We start from the raw sequence: 20,125 nt of genomic DNA on the forward strand, positions 1-20,125 counted from the left end.
CATCTCTGTAAGTCAAAACCATGTTTGGTCCTGAATGTCACTGGGATAGCAAGTCTCAAGTAATTCTGTTTTGTGAAAAAAAAAAGAAGTTTGAATTTTTTTTTGAATAGTTGAAAACAGGTGGAACTTATCTGCTGTGGGAAAACACACAAATTAATGTATTTAAATCTACTGAAATGCATACACCTGGAGAAAATCTGAAGAACATTTTCATCCAAACCAATAGAGAGCTGTTCGACACCTACCCAGTCTGGTAGATCACACAGAAGTGCCAATTTTTCATACTCTGTAAAATTTACACTTTATAACTTTCATGTACATTGTACATACATTATGTCCAATTTCCCCCAAAATTGTTACAAGTTTAGATACATGTACGTATGTGTCTACACTTTTCTTTTTTCATACAAAGCAACTTCAGGGTGGCATGTTCTTTGCTTGATTGCTAGTTCACTAGAATTGTCATATCTGTGTTGGAAATGAGTATTAAATCTGATGAGACATTAAAAGGGGAGATCTTATTATGGTGTGAAATTTAATCATGGTTTGAGTCAGAAATAATTGAAAGAAGTACAAACTGTTCTCATGTCTTTGATATGCATTTTATGAAAATGTTATAGTGGTAAGGATTAGTTAGGATCATCCTAAATGAAATTACAATCTGGAAATAAATCAAGTCCCTTAATAAGATCACTGTGAAACCTGAGATCACTTGTAATAGAATTTTGCACCCAAGCCATCTTTGGTGGTACCGGTATTTCACTGAAATAACCAGTGTAACAACACCCCAAGCATGACTTCAAATATGTAGTGAAGACTTTATTGACGTAAGAGATTTCCTCACACAAACAATCTCAAGAAAGTGTACCATTGCTCAACAGTGTAAACAGATGCATTGAATGGTATAATGCCGTGATTGCTGAGCCAAGAGTGTGTAATAGTATGCATTCTTGTAGTGGAAGTAGTCTGGAAATGTCAAGTTTACAAGTGTTAGTCACTCATATGATATCCAACAGGACTACTAGAAAGACATATAGAGAGTCTATTTGGCAGGATTGGTAAGGGTGAATGAGTTTAAATTCACCAACTTGGCTCTGTGTTTGTCAAAACTGTCTTTTAAATTAATCTTTGCAAACAAAATATGAGTGAAACATGAATTAAATGCACTTGTAATATTAAGCAGACATAACATTTATTAAATGAAACTTGGCAAGAATTCTTTGGTGTAAACTCTTTCAGATCTATTCAAATGACACAAGTGGAGGCCAAATAGCAGGGCACACAGTACAGGGCCAAAACTCTGTGTATTTCACATTGTAAAGTATCCTAGCAGTATTTTGCAGATCCTAAAAAAGCACAGGCAAGCTAGGCTGTATGATCTTGTTAGAAATTAAACGCACTGTAATCAGACTGAGAGTTGGCAGGTATCGGGGTGGAGGGGTACTGTATACGCCATATATTTAGCGAGACTAAATTTTCGCAAATCGAGACTTCCTGACAATATCGCGAGTGGTTAAATTCACAATCATGGAGTACTGTATTGAATGAAGGAATGCATATGTGTGCGTCACATTCATATCGGGATCGGAGTCATTATTTTCACATTTCTTTAATTTCATAAATAGCACCTGACTCGCGAAATACGGGAAAATAAAAACCTCACAAAATATTTGGCATGTATACAATGTGTGTCCCCATGGTGCAGTGCTACTAAGACCAAGGAGGTACTAGGCGAGCCTCCTTGCTACGACCTGAACCACTATAAATTTCAGTTGTCATTGATTTCCTCTATCCAGTACAAATGTAGTGGTAGGAGCTCAGGTAAATTGTTTGAAACCTGTTTTGTAACAAACCATTGTTTGGCAAACCATTGTGATTGTTTATATTACCTCTGAATAGATATTTGCAAGCCAGTTTCTAATGTGGACATCAATGTACATATGACAGGACACCACAAGGTTGCATCAAGGTTAGATTCAATGCAAAGACCTCCCAGGGCTCTTGCTTTTATTGTCCTCAACCTACCCTCCAGCGCTAGTGTATAGAATAGAGATAGAATGCCATTTTGAACATGAGCATTTGTTGAAATTGCAAGTCCTTTTGAGTCAGGGAAACGTACAAACAAATAGGTGCTATGCTATCAGGGCAATGCACTATGCCATAAAATGAATTTTTCATCATTTTATTCTTCTATGATTGATGATGTGACACATGGAAATGTTTCTTTGTGGGGAAAACCCACTGGTATCGATTTCTTGCTGCTACAGTGTGCGAAACCTGCGATTTCCTGTGCAATTTGTCTGTGACTGCAATACTACAGAGTGTGTGAATTCATATTGCATTTAATATATAGGCAAGCACTTCAGGTACCATTGTCCTTGAGGCAGTAATTAAAATTTATGGGTTACACTTTATATCTTACCAGCAGGATATATTGTGTTTTATTTCATTCTCTTGCAGATTTTGCAGAGCATCTTCTCTCAGTCAAGTGCCTTTCACATCGGTAACATTTGTCATAATTTGGTGAAACAAGGGGTTTGCACCAGTATTTTCTAATCCAGAGAGAAGGATCAAACAGTACAGACACCATGACGCTACAGTGGACATTCGTTGCAGCCTTCCTGTACATGGAAGTGTTTGTTCTCATTTTGCTGATGCTTCCTTTCATCAAGCCATACATGTAAGTCTTACTGTCCTATAGATACCTTCATAAGTCTCCTAGTTATGAATGCTATGGGACATCATGCAGCACATTTTGGTTTTGTCCAACCTCATTAATGTGCTGTTCTTGGTTTTTTCTTCCTTTGCCAGCTGCCCAACTCTTCCTCTATAAATTCTTAATACTGGAATTTGATCCATATAGTGCTACAGGTACTTTTGCTGCCATAAAATTCATTTCCTTTAAAGGGACTGTACAGTACTGGTTGAGGTAGGGATTCATGTTTTGAATATTCCTAAGTGAGATAATGAAAAGCCTCGTATGAAATACGAAAGAGCATGTAATTTTGAGAAGGATTCAATGTTGATTTGATGAAAATTGGTTTTCAAATGACTGAGATATCAAAAAAAAAAAGTGATAATAATAAAAGGTGACACGCCACAACTTTATTAGGATCTCTTTGTTTCACCTTGTTTTTGGATATCTCAGCCATTTCAAAACCGATTTTCATCGAATAAACTTTTGATACCACTTAGAACTGCATGCTCTTTGACATCTCATAGAGTGGTTTTTGAATATCTCGCAAAATGTTAAAAGCTAAATCTACACCTTGACCAGAACTGTACACACCCTTTAACCAAGTCCAATTCAGCTTAAAGACAGCCAATCCCTTTTGCATGCAAATTTTTGAAAAATTGGTGAGAATTTAACACTTAGGTATTGAAGAAAAACATTATTTGGAAACCTCCTGTAAATTTTGAACTCAAGAGGGTCTTTATTTGTTTAGTTAGATTGACCGTTAAGATTTGAATAATTTTTGCGTACTACGCAAAAATTACAAATCTAAATACATGTACTAGTCTAGTTTTACAGACCTGTGTGATGCACTTAGTTGTACATGTAGTTCACGTAAGTGGTGTGTTGTTATTTACCAATGAAAACAAAGAAAGAGAAGCTAGTGAATTCTTCTTTTCTGACAGCTTTAACATGCATTATCTGTTGATCGAAGTATTATAAGTATCATATTACAACCACAGGAGGATTAATGTATGCAGCTGTGCCTAGTACACAAAATACATTACGGTGAGCGTTTGGTGCATTATTTGAATTTTATCGCCTAACAACCTTCAAATATCACAGAAATGTTATAGATTTACAATAGTCTTGTCATTCTGGTGGAATATATCATGTTCTGTGCTATTTGGGAATACAGTCAAACTCGGATACCTCGACGTCGGATAAGCCGAATATCACTTACCTCGGGGGCAAAATAAAAGTCCCGATTGTTCCTATGGAGTTTCCGTGTATTAAAATTCGCGTAGCTCGAAAAAGATAACTCGAAGTTCGGTTACCTCGAAGGGAAATCTAATGTCCCGATCTTAATTAACTTATTGTTTTTCCCAGCATGTTGCTCGAATCGAAATTGTAAACATCACTCAGCATCTCCGATTAAGCGCGCGTGGACAGCGAAGACATGTCACAAATGTTTTCACACTCGATTGTAAATATTCTGAGACCAGAACAATCGCGCGCCCAAGAAGAAATACCCGATACACAGCTGACAAGGAAAATCCCCAACACCTACCAACACACGTACATGGTATGCACATAGCACCCGTGCCAATGGAGTGCTTTACGATAGCACTACGCGCTGCCCCATCATTTGCTTTTCTTTAACCACTGTGTTTTGCTTTTTGATCGAGACAGTCATACCGTGCGCGTAGATTTCTCAACCGTCGGGGTGCACCTGCTTTACGTTGACAGTTGTATCTTTAATTGCCATTAATCACGCTCCACTGTCAAAACATCAATCTCCCTCGTAGTGCCTTTTTTAAAACTATTCTTTTTTTGCCTTTCACGAAGTTTACTTCCACGAGAACGCAAGCACTGAAACTTTTTTTTTACAGCAATGCGATAATGAAAATCTGGAAGTATAGGCCGATCACAATGAAGAATAGAATACACAGGGCTCCGCACTAAGTTTTATCGGGCCACCAATATCATTGAATTTTGTTTTGTGGTGGTCGAAAGTAAATTCTGGTGACAAAAAAAAAAAATCAGGAAAAACATTAGAAAAACTAAATCGGTCCTACTAAACATAGACAAATTAATATTAAGCATTATTGAAGTGATACAGATGTCCATGTCTAAAACAAATGAATAGAAAATTCAATCATCTTACTCTGTGTTTAAAGATTTGACAAATAGGCATAGATATTATTATAAAAGTTGATGCTCATATATTGAGGAGGTCAAAACTTACGTTTGAAATGAGAAAATGGGAGCATTTGCTGACATTTGTTAGCATCCGACATTTGTTTTAACATTGTAAAAAGCCGAAAGTTACCGTTATTCATTTTTAAATGTAAAAGCAAACAACCGACATTCATTTTAGAATCTTACGGAGCTGAATAGTATCCTAATCCATTTCCAAACGTGAAAGCAAACATCCGCTATTTGTTTTAGCATCTAACTGAGCGGATTAATACCATTAATCATTTCCAAATGTTAAAGCAACAATCTGTTATTTATTTTTGCATCGTACGGAGCAGAATATTACCGTTATTCATTTCAAACATCCGACATTTATTTCATTATCGAACGGAGCCGAATGTTACTGCTGTCCACTTCCGAAAGTGAAATGAATCATCTGACAATTATTTTATCATTGCACGGAGCCGAATGTTACTGTTTTTCATTTTTGAACGTCAAGGCAGACATCAGACATTTTGGACCATGAAACGTATAGCTGAATGTTACCGATATTTATTTTGAAATGTACCGTAGCAAATATCCAATATTTTTTATCATCGTATGGGGCAGAATGTTACTGCTGTTCTCTTCCAAACATGCCAACGTAAAAGCAATCATTCGACATGTATTTTAGCATCTTCCGGAGCTGAATGCTATTGACATTTACTTTCGAACGTAATAGCACACATCCGGCATTTATTTTATCAGCGTACGGAGTTGAATATTATTGTTATTCACTTCAGAACATCAAAGCAAACATTCGACATTTATTTTAGCATCTTCCGGAGCTAAATGTTATTGCAATTTACTTTCGAACACAAAAGCAAACATCCAGCATTTATTTCATCATTGTCAGGAGTTGAATATTATTGTTACTCTTTTCCGAACGTCAAAGCAAACATCAAACATTGATTTTTACCATTAAACACAGCTGAATGTTACTGTTATTCATTTCGAAATTTAAAAGCAAACATCAGACAGTTATTTTAGCATCATATGGACATGATGGAGCAGAATATTACTGCTATTTTCTTCCGAACATAAAAACGATCATCTGACATCTATTCTAGCATCTTCCGGAGCCGAATGCTATTGCTATTTACTTTCGAAAGTATAAGGAAACATCCGACATTTATTTAACCATCGTACGGAGTTGAATGTTATTGTTTTTCATTTCCGAACGTCATAGCAAAAATTCGACATTTATTTCAGCGTCTTCCGGAGCCGAATGTTATCCTTATTCATTTCCGAACGCAAAATCAAATGTCTAACATTAGTTTTAGCACCATACGGAGCTGAGTCTTATCGTTATTCATTTCCAAAAGTATGAGCAGACATCCGACATTTATTTTAGTATCATACCGAGTCGAATATTACCGTCATTCATTTCCACAATTAACCGCAAAACTCTGACATTTATTTTAGCATCTTACGTAGCCGATAGTTACCGCTGTTCATTTTCAAAAGTAAAGGCAAACATCCGACTTTTTTTTTTTTTTTTGGTGGCGCGATCGGGCCACCAAAATCTTTATTTCTGAAATTTTGATTTCATTTCCGATTTTCACTCAATTCATTCATATAAAAGTTGATTCAATTCAAATTGACAAGCATGCAAACAATCAGTAGGCACTATAACAGACACCATGTTGAACATCGATAAACGTCAAACATCGATGAACATCGGATAAGTCGAAGAAAATTCGACGTACGCGTACCTCGAAATTCGCGTACGTCGAACCATTTTCTTCAGTCCCGACGAATTCGAGGTATCCGAGTTTGACTGTAAATGCAAAAGGGAAGGGCTATCTTTAAAGTTAGAATATTTTATATGTAATAAAGATAAGGAAAATAAGATGTATGCTGTACATGATGAGATGTAATTAGAAAATTTTGCAGGTTTTGTCTTACACTGATAACTGGGTTTTCCCTCTCCTTATTATCACATTTATTGACATGTTGAAATATGATATTGCTTGGCCATTGTCATAACCATTACTGAATGATTTTTTGCAGGTTGTAGTGAAACATTTAATAAGTCATGTGAAGAGACTGAAATGCTTCCTCATTTAAAGCCAAGCTCATAGGTTGCCAAAGCATGTATTTAAAAAGTCATCTCTTTTGTCCTCCACCCCACCCCATTCACCCCTCCTTTCACTTGTATTTCACAGGTGGCAAAGAGTCTTTCAGTCAGGACTGATCAAGAGCATCTCAGCATATGCCTATATCTATTTCAATGTGTTTCTCTTCGTCCTGTCATTGCTACTCATCGGTAAGTGTACGGCTCAGTGGTGGGGGGGGGGGGGGGGCCTGGGTGCCCCCTTAAATTTTTTCCTTTTTGAAATATAAAGAATTATAAAAAAGTGTGCATGAAATCGCACCATGCCCAACACAAATATAAAAAATCTCCCTATCCTACCCCCCAAAAATCTCCCCCCCCCCTTCCTACTCCCTTCCCTCTCTCACTCTCTACACTCCATTCCCCCCCCCCCCCCCCCCACTTTACAGAATTCCTGGATCTGCCCCTGTGGCCTCCTTACCCCCAAACATGCCTCATATTATACAGTGGACTCCCGTTATAACGAAATATTCGGCACTGCCAGTTTTCTTTTGTTATATGAAAATTTCGTTTAAATCGAACAAATAAACAATAAAAATACATAGAGTGTATAACATCGTGGCCCTTATTTTTTTTCATTATTACCAGAATTTTGATATAACCATGTTTGTTATAACGAGAGTGCACTGTATTCTGCCCCACTCTGTTATGTGTTCCACTATCCTCATCTGTTTCATTACCAGATCATAATTTTATGATGCACTTGTGAACATGGACTTTCATCTCCTCTGAGCAGATTTTACACTGGAAGAAAAGTGATTTGATGTTCACTTTTGTTGTCTCGCCCACTGGAGGTGAAGGCGAGACTAAGGGATCCAAATGGCGTCCGTCCGCCGTCCGTCCGTCCGTCGTCCGTCACAAATGTTAAAGTTTACCTGCAAGACTCTCTTATGATGCATAACTTGGCAACTATTACAGCAATGGCAGCCACACTTGGGTGATAGGAGCACTAGGGGTATCTTCATGTTATGGTGTCGTCAGAGGTCATGTGATGATGTCAAAGGTCATTTGAGGTCATATATTAAAGAGTATGTGCAAGACTCTCTTTTCTATGTTAAAGTTTACCTGCAAGACTCTCTTTTGACAAATAACTTCACATACGTTGCTTGGATTACAACCTAACTTGGGTCATAGATGCACTAGGGGTACCTTCATGTTATGGTGCCATTGGAGGTCACAGGATAAGGTCAAAGGTCATTTGAGGTCATACGTTTAAAGTTTACTTGCAAGACTCTTATCACATGTAACTCCACACATGTTGCTTCAGTGGCAATCAAACTTGGGTGATGGATGCACTGGGGGTACCTTCATGTTATGGTGCCGTAAGAGGTCACATGATAAGGTCAAAGGTCATTTGAGGTCATACGTTAAAGTTTACTTGCAAGACTCTCTTATCACACGTAACTCAGCACATGTTGCTACAATGGCAATCAAACTTGGGTGATGGTAGTTGTCTCTTGGGAAGTTGAAGGTAACCACAAGGTCAAAGGTTACAGGCAGGGGTCAACGAACTTTTCGGGCCCAATGTTAAGTTTTTAGGGCGCATTTCGTTTGTGGCTCATAACTTTTGATCCCTTTGTCCGTTTGTGACGAAACTTGGATGGAAGATGTCCCTTGGGGAGATGAAGGTCGTCACAAGGTCAAAGGTCACAGACAGGGGTCAACAAACTTTTAGGGCCCAATGTTACGTTTTTAGGGCGCGTTTTGATTGTGGCTCATAACTTTTGATCCCTATGTCCGTTTGTGACCAAACTTGGACGGTAGATGTCCCTTGGGGAGTTAAAGGTTATCACAAGGTCGAAGGTCACAGAAAGGGGTCAACAAATTTTTAGGGCCCAATGTTAAGTTTTTATGGCGCGTTTCGATTGTGCCTCATTACTTTTGATCCCTTTGTCGGTTTGTGACCAAACTTGGATGGTAAATGTCCATTAGGGTGTTGAAGGTCACCACAAGGTCAAAGGTCATAAGCAGGTCAATTAACTTCTGGGAGTTATAAAAAATATTAATTCCTTGTACGCGAATGGGCGAGACACAATTTGGCGATTGCCTTGTTTTTAAATGTACATTTATACTTTTACACTTGGGTATTGAAACCTTCACACAAATGGCAATAACTCACTACACACATGGAGGGCATACTTCCTGTCATAAAATTTCCACATCTTACAGCTGTCTGTACACTATGCTGGTGGGTTTGTAATTGTATGGGAAGGAATAAGTCCCTGAGCTTAGATTCCAGCATATTTTGTCTTTGAAAGTTGTGAGTCCCTACATTTTGCAGTGTTCCCGTAAAATGTTACAACTACGTCAATATTGTCATCACTATATATGGCCCTTTTATGCATCCAAACAGAAGGGAAAACTCTTGTTTGCAAAAGAATGGTATGACATTAAATGCAAGCCATGATAGGCTTGTATAGGCAAATGTGCATGAAATGATTTGATATCAGCATAATCTATCACAAGATGGTAAATCGGAGAAATAGTTTTACAGTTCTTTTTACAGAATTGATAGGCCAAGGCAGAGCCTATCAGGCACTTACTGGAATGATATAACAATCTCAATTATGGAGTCTTTACATGTCAACTGAGCTTGGTATTTGTATAGCATACGTGCCAGTAGATGCGTATATCGTCATGTGCCCGGGTAAACGATGATATGTGTGTATGAGTACCAGATATGTGGCTGAGATGCAAGCTTAGCTCATGGTTTGCATGAGTGTCCTGCATGAGTGTCCCTCTCTCCTCCAACTTCTTGACATTGTTTCATACTGGTAAAAGTGTTTAAGTCTGTAATCAGAGTAATCCCTATATGCATTTTTTCCAATAAGGTTATTCTATTTGTGGTAATCTTACTTTAAGCTCTATGCTTCAAGAGATTGTGCCCCCATTACTTCAATTGCTTCATTATTATTATTTATTTATTTTGTTTATTTTCTCTGTTTTTCATTGCAAGACATCTATTTCACAGTTCATGTCTGCTGAAATTTAATCTGCTAGTGCCTTATTTTTCCACAAATTTTCAAATCTTGACATTTTTGTATTTTGTGCCATTATTTGCCTAAAAAGATGCTGTTCGAGAGGTGAGGAAGTACACAGAGGCCAAGGAGGAAGTGGATGTTGCAATCCCGAATGCTGAGGCGATTCTCAACATGAAGCTTTTTAGGGCACAGAGGAACTTTTATGTGGCCGGCTTCGCCCTCTTCCTTTTCATGTGAGTGGCAAGTGAACTTCCTGTTTGTGGGTTGAGTGTTTATTATCGTCCATCGGTACTTTAGCTGTAGTTTGTTTTTTAAGCCATTTGATAAGTGCTGATGAGTGTCACTGTAGTTTGAAATATGTGCTGTAGATTTGTATCTGTTTGATATTAGCTGACCTGATAGTGATCAGATTTTGCTTAAAGGCTTATTTTAGGCTTTTGGCTCATGTCTACTATATGAATTTGTGTAGTTACATTCTTGTCTTCAACTGTGGTGATGTCATCAACTCAGTATGCATGCTGTACTGTGCAGCATTACCCAAATCCAATCCAAATCCCCTTATGATGTCACCTGTTTCATCACTTCAAGTATTGAATCAAGGTGGTGTCAGACACACTGTTATCATAAATGATAAGAAATACTGACTGGCATAAATGACATGTGATTGCTGCATTCAAGGTTTTTAAGCTCCAGTAGTCGATATTATGGGGGTGTTGAGATATACCGTAGGGTAGGGTAGGGTATGAAGTGATAATGCTCATACTAAGATTTTTAATGATACTCATACTCACTAAGAGATGTCGCTATCCATGCCATACAAGCAACCCTCGAGGGCACTCTCTGCTCTGATTACCATGCAGCGTACTGAAGCGGTTGTGCAATCTGATCTCCACGGAGGCCACTCTGATAGCGTCCAACGAGGCATCCGTCAAGCAGGCCCAGGGAGCTTCTGACCAGGCCAAGCGTCTCATGGACGAGATCGATGACCTCCAAAAGGTCAGTGGTCATGCTTTTGTTTTGCTTTGTTTTGTTTTGCTTTTGTTTATTGCAGGCTTTTCTGTTTTATATTTTTTTGTCAGAACAAGTTTTTTTTTATGATAGTATTCTTTAAATATATAGTCATGGTGATCATTTTTTGTTTGTGTATATTTCATGTACGTGTACCATCGGTTGTAAACATACTTTGTAGATATAAACAGGGCAGTAGATTTTAAAGTGTTTTACAGCTTTTATGACATTTTCCAGCATTTCTACATAAAGTTTAGAAAAAAGAGAGTCTACCACGCTTTTATTTTTTATTTTTTGTACCAGATAGTAGAATACAACAGTTGTTATGTCTATGAGGCCAAAGTTGGTATTTGTATAGTTTTACCATATTGATATTGTGATATAACAAGGTGATATTACGACATGTGATACCTGTGTTGTGGTGTATTGCTGAATTGCAATAACCATTCTTATATCCATACCTCTATATGAAGATAAAGACATTATTATGAAATACACTCTTGTCTTGTCATGCTCACTGGCCAATTTTATACCACCAGTCATCACACTTCAAATGGTATGTAACAATCAAAGAAGAGTTCTTCTAACATTTCCTGTCATGCCAACCCTATCGTTTGTTTCATCAAGATGCTTTGATATTTTGCTGCCACTCAGGAACTGGAGACAAAGAGCAAGCGCTCTCGCTCCGGATCAATGGCTGATGTTGTTGTGGCGGCCGTCGCAGATAGTGAGGTGACCAAAGACTTGAAGGCAACTAGAGAGGAGCTTGAGTCAACCAAGACGGGTGAGTGCTTTGCTGCTGCAAGCATTGCTGCAACATGTTGCACAGAGACTCTGCCATAAGGGACACTTCATACATTTGACAGCTAGAAATCTGGGAACTATTTACCTGCCGTTATGGTATTTGCCATTATTTTAAGTTTGCTTTTTGAAACAAATTGATATTCTGAGGATCTAGATTATAGCGCCTGTATTTTTAAAGGGTTGTAGTATTGTTGGCAAGCTTAAGTATATCAGTAGTGAGTAGTGTGCTCTAATTACTGCTCTACAGACAGCTTTTACTGTGGTTCAATATCATCAGCTTTCAATAGAAGTGAAGATTTAAAAAAACTCCAGGGTCTACTACTTACATTGAACAAATCAATACTTCAAAGAAATTGCTTACGATACTCCACAGTCCCTATGTAGCAAAGCTTTGTCATTGAGAACAACTGAGATAAGTCAGATTCAGGTCAGTCTAATTCTGATTTGACCCAATGAATTTTGGTTTTCCCAGGCTGGATTATTAAAGCCACATCCCACAAAAGCCCCAAAGAGGCCAGAAAGTTCCCATCCCCTTGTCTTTACCTGTATTTTGGGCTGTAAAAATCATCTCTAATTTAATTCTGTATGGGTAGATAGATGTAAAGCAGGAATTTTCTTGTTTGTCATTCTCAATCAATACATTATTGTATCGATTATGTATACGATGTTGATACATATTGATATATTTGATATCTTGTAAATGATGCATGTGAACACATTTTATTTGTCATTCCTTACAGAGCTAGAGAAAACCAAGAAGGACTTAGATGCAGTCAAAAAGCAGGCCGAGGGAGTCACATCGGAGTATGACAGATTACTGCAGGAACACTCTAAACTGCAGGTGAGGTGGGGTGGGGGTCATATTCTCTCACAGAAAACAAACTAGACAAAAATAATTGCTCTCCAGTACATGAACAGTGAATTGAAACCTTTCCATTTTCTGGCCCCAAATCACTTTCATTGTCACATTCCATGAAAGCACGAGGATTAGAATTGCAATATTTTCTGTCAAAAGGTAACAAATAGCCATTGCACTTAAGCCAGCATTCTGTAAAACCCAAACTGTCACATGCATTTAAATTTAACAAATTTCGCGAGAGCCAAGATTAGAAAAATTAAAATTCACACGAAATTTCTACACTATATGCATCGAATGCCAGTGGGAATTTGTGAAAGTTTCATGCCGTGAAAAATGCTGTCGACTCCAGTTCATGAAAATTTCTTGCTGCGAAAATTTCTTGCTTAATAGTATAATGATGACAACACGCCAACAGGGGAGACAGAAATGATCAAACTGTAGTTGTCAAAACTTCCAACAACAGTTTAGTGTGTCACATGATGGTACCAGATGGATTTCCTACAGGATCATGATTTGATTTAAAGATGATTTGATTTTGATTACAAATGTGAATAGATACAAATGACAAACTACAGTGGACTCCCGTTATAATATGAAGTCCTCCGGACTGGCAGTTTTCTTTCGTTATATTGAAACTTTATTATAACCGAACAAATAAACAATAAGAATACATAGAGAGGATACCATTGCAGCCTGAACTTTTACTTCGTTGTAACCGGAATTTTGTTATAACCGGCTTGTAATAATGGGAGTGCACTGTATTCTTGCATATATCAAGGGTTGCTGCATTAATGCTTTTCTCTTGCGATTGGTATTAGTGGATCTTTTTTAATATGTCATGAAATTGTGCTTGTTTGAGCAACATTGCCAAACTACTTTTAAACTATTTCCTTCTTCTTCTTTTTTCTGCATAGAAACAACTGGAATCAGAAGAGTCCAAGAAGGACACATAGAGCACTTAATTTCATCACAAGGCAAAGGGATACAATAAAATACTGATAGAGAGTTCAAAGGTCAATCAGACTTGATCTCATCTGCATGAAACATTCTCATGGCAGAGGTTAAGCTGTACTGAACTCTCTCTACAGGCTTAACAGCACTAAACTGCATTTAACTGTACGCATTTCCTCGATACGGAGCAGCCAGTGAAGTCATAGAAAGAATCATCCATTACAATTCGTTGCTTAAATATCATGAGCTTGGGATCTCAGCAAATGAGTGTGCCATAGTAGGCCCTGAACATGTGCAGTGTTATAACTTTGCGAGATCAGAAAGTTTGGCTTTGGTAATCGTGCAGGAATAAGAAAGCATGTGCTTGGATTTTAATGTTTCTGTATACAAGCAACTGTGGGCGTGTAAAATCTGAACTTGCATTTCTAAATTTTTTGACTGCGAGTCAAATCAAAACTGTGTAGAATGATATTGTATATGCCATATATTTAGAGAGTCTAATTTTTTGGTGAATCTGGACTTTCTGCAATGCCTTGAGTGGTCAAATTCATGATAGTGAAGGACAGTATTGAACGAAGAAATGTACACCAGCACGTCACATTCACGTCGGGATCAGAGTTAATATTTTCACTGTTGATAAATTCACGAATACCATTGGACCTGGGAAATTATGGATATGGCATATACAGTACATCCAACAAGCGCCTCAGGTGGCGTAAAGGAAAGCAGTGACAGAAAAGGAGATGGATGTATGCAATACTGTACAATTTCTTTATTTGCATCTTCAAGATGGTACATATACAGGATACATGAGGAAATATTTTGCTGAATTGCATAGTCCCCAATGCCATAATTCAAACAGGATGGCTGTTTTCCCTTGAACCTCTATCATGTGGTACTGCACGAGTGTTTGTTTGTTATTGTGCATGTGTGTATGTGTGTGTGTGTGTGTGTGTGTTTGTGTGTTATTTCTATAAGAGTGACCTTTAAGTAACACGCTATTTGTATGTGCACAAGTTTGGAAGATATACCACACTCTTTGAAATCATAGCCTGGCATGCAAGGCTTCATTAACTTAATGAGGAATTTGTACAAGACTTGGACAGTCAGTCTTTTCATTAATTCAGTATGAACATTGAGAGTTGCGTATCAACACACCCTTTACAACATGTTCATGAGAAATGTAGATAAGTGTACCCTTACGGCAAGTCTTTTTTTATTTTTAGTAGTCTTATTTATAATATGTTGCTTCTGGTGGTAGAGTCAACCTGAAATAGATACATTGAAGGTGTAGAGTATGTAGCGAAATCTCCTGCAGTTAAAGGAGGCATTGCAAGCTATGTAAAGCTACTTCATATTCATGTGGAGAGTGCATGTCCAGAAGCCCTTTGTCACTTCAAATGTGTGTTTAAACATAGAATTGATGTTCAAGAGATGTGTCACTTATAACCATCCCAAGACATTTGATGCTTTTTCACTTTCAGGTACGGTAGAGACAGATCATAGGTAAAATATGATAATGTAAATGCATGTGTACTTTCAACTTTAAATTCAAATGGAAAACATAATATATTATTATGTCTGTTGTTGCCATCAGATTATCAATGTAGAAGAAGGCATGCATCAATGGGGTTGCACTTTTGACTCTGCCGTAGCTGAAACAGTCATATTAATTCTTTGTCATCTTAAAGGTCACAAACCATCACTGGGATGATATGTATATACCCACTACCAATGTCTGAATTTAGAATGTGCCAACAGCTTAGATGAACGGCATCAATTGATGTCTTTGAAGAATTACTCAAGATTGTACTCAGACCTCTAACCCATCCTGATCACTGTATGTCAAGCGTTGAACACAGTCAAAATCTGAGCATTTGAATATACAATCAGCCTGGCCTCAGTCGAATAGAGCTATTTGACTGAAGAAAAAGCTTCATCATAAGAGAAAATTTGATTTATGAGGGATTAAAATCTATAGAATATAAAGAAAAGAAGACTTGAAAAGACCTTTGACTTAGAAGATTATTGGACTTATGCGAGGTCGACTTAACGCAAGGTTGACTGTAGCTGATGATTAGGAAAAGAGCAAGCAATGTATCATATTAGGCAGCACATGCAATGACTGTGGTAATGTCATTGATATTAAAAAAAAGTCTTACAATATGAAGGAGATGTATCTCATGAAGAAGCTGTAGTTTTATGTTATGTCACACATTGGGAGAAGGTTTGTTTGTGGTTTATAAAGTACTGAATTCTTAAGAGAACCTCAGCAGCATATATCAGTATGATTGCAGTGTTAACATTTGCAGCAGGAGTTTTATGTAATGTTGGACTGGATTGCCCATTGAGTGAATTGGAATGCAATGGTAAATGACTACAGAGAATGTTACACTTCTAATGCAGCAAGTCACTCCAGAATGTGATCACTTTGATTGCCACCAAAAGTTCTATTGAATGATGCAAGTTTGTAAGTATGTAACTTCAGAAGCCATAAGCGTAATGAGTGTGCAAATAGAATGGTTTGTTTTATGTTGGATTATGTAGGTTGATCTTATATTGACCATAAATTTTTTTTCTGAACATGGAGTAGTCGTGTGATACTTCTCAAATGATCTGAAACTTCATCCCACAAGCTGATTTACGATGTACAGTGTATTTTATATTGGTTATTAGATTTTGTTTAATTTTCTTATGTGTTTCATGAGAACAATGCTAATGTTTTCCTTTCAGCATTTTGCATAACAAAGCTTTGTTTATGTACATTATGGTAAAGGCCAACACTCATTAATTGTTTAACATGTGTATGTTGCTTGGTTGCTGATGCCATCAAATACATGGAGAGAGAAACCATAGATAGCTACCCAGTCACTTGTGATAGCCATCACATGGAAATATGTTGCATGTAAGCTTGAAATGCCAGACAGTGTGAATTTGTAGAGTTTTACCTGGGACTATCAACCTTGTAATCTCGATCTCTTGTCATGCAAGATGTTAGAATAGCAATTGTTGCTAAAATAGCGACCTGTAGCAACAGCCTGTCAGGATGCATGCTTTTCTGTACAATGTCTTCATTGCATACAAAATGATTTGATTAAATCTTATTTACAATATGTGTGGTCCAATGGCAATGTTAACATATCACTAACAACATTTGCAATGTTACAACACTACAAAAATTTTATGTTAAATGAATTAACAGAAAGAGCTATAGGCCTATATACTTTGTACATCTGAATAAGTATAATGTGCAGCACAGACATTCTTGATGTTCATTTTTACATATAACTCCATATTCAACATTTACACATGCAAATTTATGCAGATGCATGAATTTGCCACCTATATCTCTGCAACAAGCCTGTTATTTCATCGTGCTGTGTTTTGAAAACATTGGTCGTGGGAATTTCAATGCAATTCATCCTTCTTTGGCGGCAGAGATCCTTTGAAATGTTAAACCATGGTCCATTTTCCAACAAAGTGTGTACATGTACCTTGGTACTGAAAGTGGTGTCTTCTAGATTTGAAAAGAGCAGTTGGTTGGTTGTCAGGGTCTGGGCAGTGTATTGTCACATCTCTAGCTTACGACTGCTTTTTCGGTATTTCTTAATTTAAAAAGTAATTATTATTTCGTTAGAGGTATTTTTTTTTATGCCTCCGCCACGAAGTGGTGCCGGAGGCATTATGTTTTCGGGTTGTCCGTCCGTCCGTCCGTCCGTCCGTCCGTCCGTCCGTCCGTCCTTCCGTCCGTCCGTCCGTCCTTCCGTCTGTCCGTCCGTCCGTCCTTCCGTCCGTCCGTAATAAATTTTGTGGACAGGGTAACTATCAAAACCTTTTAAGGTATCCTAATGAAACTTGGCATGTGTGTGTATTAGGGGGTGAAGTTGTGCCTATCAACTTTTGGGTGCACATGGTCAAGGTCAAAGGTCAAAAGGTCAAGGTCAAATACATAAAATTTCACTATTTCCTCCATATCTATGCAATGCCTGAAGATATTTTCTTGAAACTTAGTGTATACATGTATTACCTAATTAAGATTCTCTGGTGAAAATTTGGGGTCATGAGGTCAAAGGTCAAAGGTCAAAAGGTCAAGTTAAAATATTAAAACTTCGCTTTTTTCTCCGTACCTTGGAAATTGTTCAAGGTATCTTCATGGAACATAGTATATATACATGTACTGACTGGCAGTTATTGTCTAGAGAATCTAGGGTTCATAGGGTCAAAGGTCAGGGGTCAAAGGTCAAGTGCAGCACTTCAAATTTTCTACTATTTCCCTCATACATGTATTTATGTAATGCCAGCAATTTTTTTTTTTTACACTTGGTGTATGCATGTATAACCTAGATTATCTGGAAATTATCTTTTTCTCTTTTTTTTTTTTTTGGGGGGGGGGGGGTTTGCCTCAAAGGTCAAAAGGTCAAAGATCAAGGGAAAGTGCTGAACTAACTTTTTCCTCCATATCTCAGAAGTGGCTCAAGTTATCTTGAAACTTACAACATATGTATGCATGTTCTGCCTGACAGTGATTATCCTATGAATTTTAGGGTCAAAGGCCAAAAGAAAATGGTAACAGTGTACTTTTCAATACAGAAATTACACTTTTTCTCCATACCTTGAAAATTACAGTATTCATACACTTATGAATGGGTCAAAGTCAAGTTAAAATCCTTGAATCCCCAAATACATGCTCTCCTATTCATCTAATTAAACCTAGGTAAAGGAAGGTGAACATTCAGCACATTTGTGACAAACATGTAATTTCAGTATTTTGCCAATATTGTGAAAATATAATTATACATTGTCCACATGTACTATAGACCTATTAGGAGAATCATGCATTATGGCGGAGGCATAGCAGTCGCCTTAGCGACATTTCTAGTTCTAAATATTTAATCATTTATACATGCTCATGTAAGAGGGAGGCTTTTTGTGCTTATGCCTCTGATGTATTATTACTAGAACATAATGGTTATGTAACCATTTACCAGCACATTTCTTTTTGTGTCTGTTTTGTTTTGGTTTAGTTTGGTTTGGGTTTTTTTTTAAATAAATTACAAGATGTTGATTTATGAGATTTGTTGAAAGGTCTACATACATTTACCTGAAAATGTTGTGACAGCAAATGTCTTCTCTTTGTTACAGTAATTTGACTTTGTCGATGCAAAACCCCCAAGATAAGAACAGTAAACTTAAACCTTAAGAATTGGCTGCACTTCGTGCAGCGATGATACTGCTTTTTGGCTGTGATTACAGGAAACCTCTTTACAATTAAAATATGGAGGATCCTACTCCTATTGCTACCAAGCTTTGCAGAAATACTTTGTAACAGAGTTTTGTTTTGTTTTGTTTTGTTTTTGCGTGCTGTAAATGTGACAGCAGTTATGGTGTAGGACGTACGGAACACATGTGTGTCTATATTTATTTGTTGTGTCTGTATTGCATAGAAGTGTGATTATTTGTGTGTGTATGTGTGTGTGTGTAGTTGTGTATGTGTGTATGTGTGTCTGTATTTGTGTCTGTGTGTGTCTGTATGTGTATTTCCTTGCACGTGTGTCTGTATTTCTGTGTATTTATGTCTCTGTGTGTCTGTATATGCCTCCCTTGCATGTGTGTGTGTATGTGTGTGTGTGTGTGTGTGTGTATCTGTATGTGCATGCATCTATGTTTGTGTCATGGTTTGTGTTTATGTGTGACTGCGTGAGAACAGAAAAGGTTAGAAGTCCAGTTCTTCTTTTGAAAATAAACTGCATTATAATTCAGGTACAAGTTGGTACCCCTTGTACCATAGTTCAAATTGCATTGACCAATCTGAAATTAGCATCAGTCAGAGGCGATTGTCATTTCATATGGGTCACAATTGAGGCTGGCTTCACATCCCTGGTCCCAGCCCTAATCTCTCTGAAGATATGGAGATGAATGAATATATTGGGTAAGATTGATAAAGAAGTAGGAAAATTGAGATGAATGTAGAACTGACAGTTGGTGACAATCAACATACTACAAGTGAGCAATGAAAGGTAGATACAACTCTTTTTTTTTTCAAAATTTGACAGTACAGTTGTAATTGCAACATCAAAAATCAAAATGGGGAAAAATACTCAATAAATAGATTAAGCAATGTCATAGACATGTCTAAATTATGTTAATCTTGTTTTCTGAAGATTAGGCTCAATTAATATTGGGGTGTACAATTCAGTTTATGTTGTTCCTGACAGTGCAACAAACTCTTTTTGTGTGTGTGTGTGTGTGTGTGTGTGTTTCCTTTCCCCCCCCCCCCCCCCCATATGGCACATATTTGCCTCTGTCTGCTGTAATATACAGCTCCAATTCTATAAGTCAGAGTTGAAATGAATTTAAAAACCTGCCTAACCGGATGTTTGCTGAATTATGATTTCAAAATTTAAATCAAATGGAGTCCTCAAAGCATGATTACCGGAATGCATTAGGCCTACAGACCACAATTTGATAGCCATTTTCATCTGTGGGAAGTGGGT

The 20,125-nt window shown here is 37.4% G+C and overlaps 1 protein-coding gene across 1 annotated transcript; it reads left to right on the forward strand.

The window, feature by feature from the left end:
* Positions 1-2,366: 2,366 nt before the first annotated feature.
* LOC139734046 (B-cell receptor-associated protein 31-like) lies at positions 2,367-13,852 on the forward strand. The gene is made up of 7 exons (XM_071644858.1): positions 2,367-2,680; positions 7,081-7,181; positions 10,098-10,242; positions 10,870-11,005; positions 11,672-11,801; positions 12,562-12,662; positions 13,595-13,852. The coding sequence occupies exons 1-7, from the start codon at positions 2,589-2,591 to the stop codon at positions 13,631-13,633; spliced, it is 744 nt and encodes a 247-aa protein (XP_071500959.1). The 5' UTR covers positions 2,367-2,588; the 3' UTR covers positions 13,634-13,852.
* The last annotated feature ends 6,273 nt before the right edge of the window (positions 13,853-20,125 follow it).

This window comes from Diadema antillarum, unplaced genomic scaffold, assembly GCF_040938485.1.
Source record: "Diadema antillarum isolate AM-2024a unplaced genomic scaffold, OU_Dant_1.0 seq00000507_RagTag, whole genome shotgun sequence".
Lineage (NCBI taxonomy): Eukaryota > Metazoa > Echinodermata > Echinoidea > Diadematoida > Diadematidae > Diadema > Diadema antillarum.